Source organism: Melitaea cinxia, chromosome 2 (assembly GCF_905220565.1).
Source record: "Melitaea cinxia chromosome 2, ilMelCinx1.1, whole genome shotgun sequence".
Lineage (NCBI taxonomy): Eukaryota > Metazoa > Arthropoda > Insecta > Lepidoptera > Nymphalidae > Melitaea > Melitaea cinxia.
Window position 1 is genome coordinate 11,374,358 of NC_059395.1, and position 11,044 is coordinate 11,385,401.

General features: G+C 31.3%; 1 protein-coding gene across 1 annotated transcript; it reads left to right on the forward strand.

The window, feature by feature from the left end:
• Window positions 1-4,339: 4,339 nt before the first annotated feature.
• On the forward strand, window positions 4,340-9,221 carry LOC123661476 (anoctamin-5-like). Its single transcript, XM_045596434.1, has 10 exons — window positions 4,340-4,405; window positions 4,489-4,620; window positions 4,725-4,818; window positions 5,535-5,550; window positions 6,671-6,734; window positions 6,879-7,078; window positions 7,185-7,295; window positions 7,586-7,685; window positions 8,485-8,568; window positions 9,207-9,221. The coding sequence occupies exons 1-10, from the start codon at window positions 4,340-4,342 to the stop codon at window positions 9,219-9,221; spliced, it is 882 nt and encodes a 293-aa protein (XP_045452390.1).
• Window positions 9,222-11,044: the final 1,823 nt, after the last annotated feature.

The window sequence follows — 11,044 nt, forward strand, 5'->3', positions numbered from 1 at the left end:
ATTTTAAATAGGGCGCCAAGATATTACTCCGACAAACGAATAATGTATTCAGAATAAAAATACATAACACAGTTTTACTCATTATATATTAATATAAAAGAACATGAAATAGAATTAATCTACAAAAAAGAAGGTCGTTTTACAATAATTATGTTTTGGTAAATAATTACACAATAATAAATCAACTTAAAAAAGAATTATTTAACCGAAGATGATGCAATGAGATTTTAAAGTCTTATAATAAAAATATAATTTAGAAAAGAAATTCTTATACTCGTATTCGATTCTATTATTTCACAAAAAGCCTGGTCTAGTCTAAATATATCTAAATGTTTAGGAATTTGCGGGGGTCAAGGAATATACTGAACTTTATGAAAAAACGATAAAACCCTATATTGCAAGTTGGCATAAACATACATGTATTTCTTTTGGTATGTATAACATTATTAAAATCATTTTAATTAGGTTTAGCTTTTTTATTATATTGTTAAGTTATTTAGTAGGTATATTTATATACATCACGTGTTTGTAATGTATGTATGCACATATATATGTATGTATGTGTGAATGCGTTTATGTGTGTGTATCTCTTTTTTAATTTTTTTTTCTAAATTTCAAGTTCCTCTCCATACTTTGTATGCTTATCCTTTGCCCAAAAGTTGCCTGAATTAAATTGCTATATTTTAGTTGTTATAAGTGGTGCAATATAATTGTTCTGAATTTCGTATTTTAATACTGTTACTTAATTGCAAAAATGTATAAATAAAGGAAAAAACGAGTGTGCTTTAGACCAGACGACTGAAGTAAAACTTCTGCACAATAGGCCTGCACTGTGTCTTACATATATATGAAACGTAACTGGCTATGAGTGAGAGAGAGCGAGAAAATGTGTGCTCGAACCTCTCTGTCTTGCTCCGGTCACCTCGCCCGATCTCACTTTTCGTAACGCTGTCGGCACATATTCACCGGCTTCCTCCCCAAGTCCAGCGTGCGTAAATAAGTTTTACTTTAATAAATAATCCTCAAACCAGATATCACGACTGGCGAAATGTTTCAGGTGATTGGATAAGTGATGAAGGTAAGAACTTTGATGAACCCACTCAACGATGGTGGTTTGTAAGATCGTTCGGATTAGAATTAATGTTGTTCTTTGAGGTAAATCTGTAAATACTCCTTTTTAATATATTTTAACAATAAAAGTATCAAATATCAATTATTTTAAATACTTTTTAGGGCTCCCTGTTACTCGTGTCGTTATTGATACATTACCTCTTTCGTCCGAACGCTAATGACATTCAAGACACTATAAAGATGGAAAACAAAATCAAACATAAATTTTACATTCGTGAAGGCTTCGCTGAATTATTATTAATATAAATATTTTAGTCCTTTTATTTAATCGAATTTTATTTACATAATAATTTTGTCCATTTATAGAAGGGTGAAAAATGGACACATTTTATATTATCATAAAATAACAATTAATAAATGAATACTTTTACCTATACTTTAGTTGTTATGAAAAACAGGTGTTTTATCAATTCAGATATAAATCAATTATAATAATAATAATTCGTAAAACTTTTATATGTAAAGGTTAAAGGAATATATACTTTAATTTAATTACAATTAAAGACAAAAATGGGGACACGAAAGAACATAGAGATAATAAATACGCCTTATCATACCTATTATATTGATATTTTATCTAGATTTAAATAAATAAAATTGTAAAAATCTAAATATCTATTACGTTGTTTTTTTAAGATAACGCGTTGGCGCAACGGTCACAGCACTGGTTAGTGGCTGTTGCGCTGACGGTTGCGGGTTCGATCCCGCACGTGACAAGCATGTATTGACCATGCAGATGTTTGCAGTGGTCTGGTGGTGTTTGGGCAGTCCTTGTGAGTCTTACCACCGTGTCTCGGAGAGCATGTTAAGCCGTCGGTCCCGGTTATTATCATGAACACAGTACACCTGATAGCGATCGTTACTCATAGTAGGGAATATACCCGCCAACCCGCATTGGAGCAGTGTGGTAGATAGAGCTTCTATCCTTCTCCTGCATGCAGAAAGAGGCCTATGCCCAGCAGTGGGATATTACAGGCTGAAGCGTTTTAAGATAAGCCACTTTTTGTTTTAAGTAAATTTGCAATTAAAATATGTTTATGCTGTGGCAAACACCTCAATCTTTACGAAGTTTTTAAGTCTGTGTTTAATTTTGTAATCTATAATGTCTACTGTACTTGTCCAAAATTCTAACAGTTTTGTAGCCCATATCAAGCGAGGGGAATGAGGGGAAAGGAATATCATATTTAAGGGCTCGATTAGCCGATTTCAGAAATATATACATTGTTACCCTTTTGAGTTATAAACAAAAGTGTGTGTGTACTTATGTACGCACGTAAGAAGTTATACTTCAGTGGCTCACGTTGCGAACTTCTTCTTCGTTGACTTACCAACTTTAGGCTGTCGGTTTCTTGTGACGGTGTGCGCGAGCATTTATTGAATAGCAAACTTCACGTATACGTTGCTAACTTCTTCTTCCTTGACTAGCTAACTTCAGGGTATCGGTTTTATGTGATGACGTGGGCGCGCATCGTAAAAATTTACTCTCATAATTTTTCCCTAATGCGCCAAAAGAAGTATAACTTCAAAAAACAAATAACACAATTGCAAGAAATAACCACTAAAAAGGGAAAAACAAGCGTTACAATTTATTGTGAACTGTATTCAGCGCACCGTGTATTATATTTCATTCGATACTTTCATAAACTACCGATATTTTAATATTAATATTGTTTTTATTGAAGAGTGTTGTGATAATTGTTTGTTTCCCAAATAAAATAAAATAAAATAATATAAAATAAAATAAAATTAATAATATAATTATATGCTTCAAATTATTACTGTTTTCTACGAATCTACATTTAATTTGACCTATTTCTATGGGCGGACTATTTATTACAAGAATTTTTTCAATTTATTGATATAATGTCATTCATCACAACATAGTATATAATTGTGTTTGCTCGCAAACGAAAAAAAAACCGACTTCAATTACATCGACCAGTAATACAACGTAGATCGACGAAAAAATAGTCAAGCAACTACGCGTTATTAAAGATTACTGAAAAAGTAGTTATCAGATCTCAATAAAATTTATATGTGACCACATGATAAACATCAGCTTTCGATTAAATTAAAAATTATTAAAATCGGTACACCCAGTAAAAAGTTATTACGGATTTTCGAGAGTTTCTCTCGATTCCTCTGGGATCCCATCATCAGATCCTAGTTTCCTTATCACAGTACCAAACTAGAGATATCCCCTTTCCAATAAAAAAAGAATTATCAAAATCGGTACATCCAGTAGAAAGTTATGCGGTATAATACAACGTAGGTCGACGAAAAAAGCGTCAAGTAAAAACGCATTATTAGATATAACTCGAAAAGTAGTTGTTAGATCTCAAATAAATTTAAATGGGACCAATTGGCACACACCACCTTTCGATTAAAACAAAATTTGTTGAAATCGGACCACATGGGCAAAAGTTCTGATGTAACATACATAAAAAAAAAAAAAAAAAAAAAAAAAAATACCGTCGAATTGAGAACCTCCTCCTTTTTTGGAAGTCGGTTAAAAACAAAGTCGCTTTCCACTGTCCTATATGCTTAGATCTTTAAATCTACGCACGGATTTTGATGCTCTTTTTTTAATAGATAGTGATTCAAGAGGAAGGTTAATATGTATAATACATGCATTTATAATAGAGAAACACTGATTATTTTAGACGTTTCTAATGTGATGTCGTTAATAAACACATTTTTTGTGCGTTTAGTGATTATGTAAATAAAGAAAATTAACAGCAAATGTCTTCCACTACAATTTTAAAAAAGTAAAAATTATATTACTTAAGTTTGAAAAATGTGGACTATTTAGGCAACTGATCTATATACAGCTATTTATAGCAATAAATAATTCTTCATTAGGGGGTTGGGGGTTCTTCTTTATGACGGCGCGGCGTAGCTCTTACTAGTTCTGATCGTGACCAAGCTCACTTACATTCTTTTAACAGTTTTGGCATTATGTATATGTTTTTAGCTTTAGTAGGAATCAATTATAGTGTCCTCCAAACAAAAATCTTTAACAACATACAAATTAATTTTAGATATAGATAAATCCAATTAAAAAGATAAATTCTGTCCTCGATATGTCAGTGTTATTTAAAATAAGTATTTTTACTTTCTGTCAATTTTATCTTTGCGATTTTTTATAAACCGAGTTCAACTATTTTAATGATATTTGTATGATATTAATATTTATTCCAAAAAAATAATGGATGCAAGAAAGTGCAATAGATTTAAAACTTTCCGAGAAGAATTGATGAGTAAGAAATTCCAGGTATATTTTGTGTTTTTTTTTTTACGAAATCGTGAATTGATTCGTAGTAATAAAAGATTTAAATGAGGTTGAAATCATTTTAGTTTATAAATGAAGACGATAGTTTACATAAAATGAAAGTGGTCAATGAAGATTCTAGCAATCAAAACAAAGCAAGCGAAGTTGGAGTTAAAATAATGAAAGAGGGACTTGAAAACCAAGAAGAAGAACAAGCGGTAAGACTTTCTTTGGTGCTAAATTGTATAAAAGATATAACTCAAAACAAAACGTATTATAACAATCAGAGACCTATAATGCAATATAGTGTGCATTTATAAAGATTGAACCACAGCCGACAGCAAATACAGGAATGTTCAGAGACAATTTGAGACGCATTGATATTATCCTCGTTGTAGAAGATAACCCCTCTTCAAGTATGGATGGCTTAAAAATGGCTTTTTAACCGACTTCCAAAAAAGGAGGAGGTTCTCAATTCGACTGTATTTTTTTTTTTTTTTTTTTTTTTTTTTTTATGTATGTTACATCAGAACTTTTGACCAGGTAGACCAATTTCGACAAATTTTGTTTTAATCGAAAGGTGGTGTGTGCCGATTGGTCCCATTTAAATTTATTTGAGATCTAACTACTACTTTTCGAATTATATCTAATAATGCGTTTTTACTTGACGCTTTTTTCGTCGACCTACGTTGTATTATACCACATAACTTTCTACTGGGTGTACCGATTTTGATAATTCTTTTTTTGTTGGAAAGGGGATATCCCTAGTTTGGTACCATGATAAGGAAACCAGGATCTGATGATGGGATCCCAGAGAAATCGAGAGAAACTCTTGAAAATCCGCAATAACTTTTTACTGGGTGTATCGATTTTGATAATTTTTACTTTAATCGAAAGCTGATGTTTATCATGTGGTCACATATAAATTTTATCGACATCTGATAACTACTTTTTGATTAATCTTTGATAACGCGTATTTACTTGACATTATTTTCGTCACCTTACGTTGTATTATACCTCATAACTTTTTACTGGGTGCACCGATTTTGACGTTTCTTATATAAATTAAAAGCTACTATTCGTCACGTGGTCCCATTCAAATTTAATTGAGATTTGATTCGTAATTTGTGAGTTATATCTAATATTGCGTATTTACTTGACGGTTTTTTCGTCACCCTACGTTGTATTATACGTTATATCTTTTTACTGGGTGCACTGATTTTGATCTTTTTTGTATAAATCAAAAGCTAATACTTGTCATGTCGTCCGTTTTAAATATGATTGAGATATAATGAGCAATTTTTGAGTAATCTTTGATGACACGTATTTACATGACGATGTTAAGACGACTGTGGTCATGTTCAATACTTTGCCACAACGCCATCTATCAAAATGTAATGAAATTACTTCGTTCACTATCGATCAAATTACAATATTCCACTAGAGTAGAGAGTAGCAGTTTATTCGTTATAAATATATTTGAGCTTTTAATTTTTGAGTTATCGCTAATACTGGGTATTTACTTGGCTATTTTACGTCGACCAACGTTATATTAACCTCATTACTATTTTACTGGGTGGACCGATATCGATGATTCTTTTTTTAATCGATAGGTGGTGCTTGTCATGTGGTCCCATTTAAATATAATTGAGATTTGACTCGAACTTTTTGAGCTATATCTGATATGGCGTATTTACTTGACTGTTTTTGGAGTTTTCTCCTTAAGAATCGATTTTCATTTAAGGCCCCGGAATGAAAAAATTGAACAGTAAAATCTACTGAACGAATGACCTTGTTAGAGATGGCGTTCAGACGTTTTCTAATAACGCAATTAGGTTCCGATAGATGGCGTTATTGCATTCATTTATTTACAATTTGATATAGTAATAATATATTTCTTAGACTAGTAAGCCTTTTTGTGCTTATTTAGACAGTTGATCTGAAGGGGTAAACTCCAGTCGTGCATCGGAGCTGTGTAAAACATGAACATTACATATTTTTAATAAACAATATAAATCCGCTTCAACTAAAAAACCCGCCGTAATAAGCGATGTCAGCGCTTCGCGCGAATCGACGACGGGCCTTTTATGAAATTTCTGCCTACAATCGCTAACAAAATGTTAGAAATAACAGTAGAACATTATATAATTCTACAATTTTATAATGTCGCGTTATATGGAATACGAACAAAGTATTACTATTTTTTCGTCGATCTACGTTGTATTACTCTTCGATGTAATTGAAGTCGGTTTTTTTTTCGTTTGCGAGCAAACACAATTATTTAACAAACATTATTAAAACGGGTCTAGAAGTTGAAGTGGAATCCGGCTTGGTACCTTTTTTAATATCTATTCTTTAACATACATACATACATGATAATAAGTAAATTTTATTATTTTCTTAATTTTTCTGTAATTTCGGATAGTATTTTTAATCTAATTATAAGAATTATAAATAAATATTTATTACACTTTAGATGCCAGCTCATAAAAAACTGACGTTTATAAAAATTCACGCTTCCAATAAAGTGCTAACCGAATACGGAGAAACATTTGGCGTTAAAAGATATTTTGTCGATAATCGTCTAAATTCTATAAGTCCGAAAGTAACAAAATTTACAAAGATATTTAACTTTTTTAAGAATGATAATGAAAGAGAATGGATTAAAATAATACGGTGTGTTATAGCTCGTTTAGTTTTAATAGAAACTTCATTTAACATAACTTAAAATTAACATAAAATTAATTTAATGAAATGTTTATATTTTTTTTTTTAACTATAGAAAAAATTATGTAACAGCTAACTACTCGTATTTCGTATTTCGTCTTATAATTTATAAGATACTTTTGCACCTCCCTTTTGGAGACCGCGCCAATTATTATGGCATAAATCGGTAAGTTATCTTTATTCCTTTTTCGAAATAAAAACGTATCGTAAGGCTAACTCCTGCTACTATATGGTTCAAGGTAGTAGGTAGAACTTGAAATTTTTACAGAGGACATTAAAGTTGCTAAAATAAAAGGGGATCTTCCTGAAATAAACGTTCTGAGGCTTATTTGTTCGACATAAATTGTACGATAACATACTGCCAGTATTACACAGTTTAGCAGATTCCGTAATTATTGTTGGTTATATGTGTTTGTACCTATGTAGAAGTGGTAATTGTTGTGATTACTATTTTAGCCTGTTAAAAAGACAGATAATAGTGGATGCGTACGCGCTTCATGATGGGCCATATTTCCTACTACCAAATCAAACTGCTAGAGGATCAAATGCTCGACAGGTACCTCTGTATTATTATGTTATCTAATATTATTTCCACGTAATACTTATTTTCAACTGAGGGAGGACATAGCGGGCAATATCTTGCTCAAAATCTGGAGACGCCCCGACTGGGGAAGTGCCTCGACCTTACGGATAATCATAAATAAATAACACTGTTTTGAAGCAGTTTTGTGTTCCTGTGATGTGTAAAGTGATCTGAGCTCCTGGGGGGATTGGGGGGTAGGGTCGTCAACGCGCTTGCGATACTTCTGGTGTTGCAGGCGGTGATCACTTATTATCCAGTAAACCGTACGCTTGTTTGCTTCTTAGTTGTATATAATTTTTTTTAAGTGTTACCTAATTTAAAAACAAGCTTGATTTTACGTCTGACTAGCAAATTATGCAATAATTTTTATAGTAAATATGGGTCAGTACACATATAGATACGTCAATCAAAATAGCGCAAATAAATTAAAAATTATAAATACTGTAGATGTAAGTAACATTGTAACAATAGTTGATGTACCAAATAAATAAATAAAAATAAATAAATAAATGTGGAAGAAAGAATGTAAATACAAACACTACGAAATTGAAACACCACCATAATACATCTATAGTGTTTTTAAACTGTAACACAATACAATTTGTAGAATCTTTAAAAATATATTGAAGTAAATTGTTAATTAGAACTAGTTTAAATTTTAAAACAGCAAAACAAACAGGGCCTTTGTTAGTAACTAGACTCCACCGTTATACTTGCAAAAACGGTCTATCTCAAATCTATTTAAGTATATAATTTTAAACATTATTTGCAGATATTGTATTATAGTTGGACTCGAGTTGAAAATATATTTAAAAGTCAACCATTACATTTAATTCACGAGTATTTTGGTCCTACGGTTAGTTCTTAAATTATTTAAAAAATGTTTATAATTATATCGTAGTGTTTGTTTAAGCGCTATAATTGCAAACTCTAAAATATAGAGAATATACCTAACCATAAAAACATTTGAAATAACACTGAACTTTTATGAAATTGATGTGTCAAAAATAAATAAATCAAATTTTAATTTAGAAGTAGACTTGTAAATACATTAGCTGGTTTAGTTTTTTCAATTATTTAAATTGATAAGTACTTATTATTTTCTAAATAGGTGGCTTTCTACTTTGCGTTTTATGGATATTTAATCAAGGCCCTAGCTATAGCCTCCATTGGCGGTATCATTACATTCATAATGTCATTTATAGACAAAAGTGAAGACATCTTAAGGTATTACTTTTGTTAATATTTTTAATATCAATTTATTTACCTAATTGAGTTAAAACATTAGCAACATTAATCTAACATTTCATTTAACTATTTCTATCAAAACATGTATATTCTACTATCAGTACTATCGACTTCAAACTATTTACCATCGTGTTTACGAATTTTAGGGAGTATTGTTTTTGCATGTGAACAATTTAATACTCAAAATTAGGCATATTGAACTCTCTGTACGAGGATCGGATAATTAAAAATGTTTTTCCTTTTCAGGCAGCTAATTTGTGACGCAAAGTATAAAATGTGTCCATACTGCTCAAATTGGAAAAGATGTCCCTTCAGAAATTCAACTAAATACTGTAATTCTATAGCTGTGAATCTTACGCTTGACCATCCATATTCTATATATTTTTCGATCTTCATGATTTTTTGGGGTCCGTATTATTTTTATTTCTACAACCACTTTGTTTTTTAAATAAACTTTGTAAAGACAAGCCCTTACATTGAACAGTATTTAGGCCAACGTGAACTTATATAAAAAAAAATTACAAAGCTTTCGCAAGTGAAGAATGCGTACCCTTGAGTTTCATTGTGATAATAAATAACTTTATTTGCATTGTATCAGTCTGTTAACATCCATCCGGAGAGCAAAGAGCTCTTCTATGGGGATAAGAAAGAGTTTACTCCACTAATATCTCCTGAAATAACAACAAGCAAAGAGACAAATTTTCGATTTGCGCATAGTATTTGAATTAATTAGCAGTCGTACCCTGCGCACGGCTTATTTAAACTTCAAATTATTACCTTTTTTTTTAACGGTCTAGAAATCCTTCCGCGTCGATTTTCTTAACAAATATTATTATTATAGCATTATCTTTTATCACGTTATGGAAAAGAAAAGAATACTTTTTAAAATGGATGTGGGAAGTTAACGGTAAAGATTTGTACTACAAGACTGCTTACAGGTAATTATTTAGTTTACTGTATGCTGTACTCACACGCTGCTGGGCATAGGCCTCTTTTTGCATGCAGGAGAAGGATAGCAGCTTTATCCACCACGCTTCTTCACTGCGGGTTGGGGGATATGTTTCCTACTATGAGTAACAATCGCTATGAGGTAATATTAACAACCGGGACCGATGGCTTAACCATATATATACACAATACACGAAGTGCTAATATATTTAATAACTATTTGTAAGCAAAATATATAACAATTTAAATTTTTTTTAAGACCAGAATTTAAAATAAACTACAAATCATCAAGGATATCATACAAAACTGGAATCAGATATAATGAAAGTAGATATTATAAATTTTTACGGTTTATGATATCTAAGGGAATTACAGTTGTATATGTAAGTAGATTAGAAATTTGTTTTCAAAAGGTAGTAAGACAAAAATTCATATTTATATATTGTGTTCAAAAAGTATCAACCGTAACACCTTTTTCGCTATAAAAGCAATAATATTCAATAAGACAAAAAGAAACTCAACGAACACTATTTATTTACTTAGCACACTAACAATATATAATATACATATTTAGTCAATACAATAAGTGTATAGCGTTTACCATGATCGGCACTATATGGTAGATGCATATGACTTCCCAGTCAAACTCTCTCAATTTTTGTTGAGTGGTTAAAGACGTGTGTGGCCGGCGTTGTCACCACCGTAAGAACATGCCTTTTCTATTGATCAATTTTGGTCGCTTATTCTCAATTTCTTGCTCAAGTCTCATCAGCTGTTGACCGTAGAAATCCGAATCGATGGTTTTGCCCAGCTGTAACTCAATCAACATCACCTTATTTCGTATCAATCCTGGTATTGAGATTACCTGTGGAGCTTGACCGACCTTTGACCACGATTTTATTATAAGTAGGGCTTTTCGTCACCAGATATGAATCTCTAAAAAATGGTTACATGCTATAACTGATTTCATTTATTCAAATTGTGAATTAAATAATATTATGAAATCACGGAATTCTATTATTTGATAATTTATAGTGTTTAATTGAGTTGTGATCAAATTATTAGTCATAGCAGATAGTTCCTCTCCCATAATGTTACGAATGATACTCTCAGTTACTGAAGAGATATCGATGCGA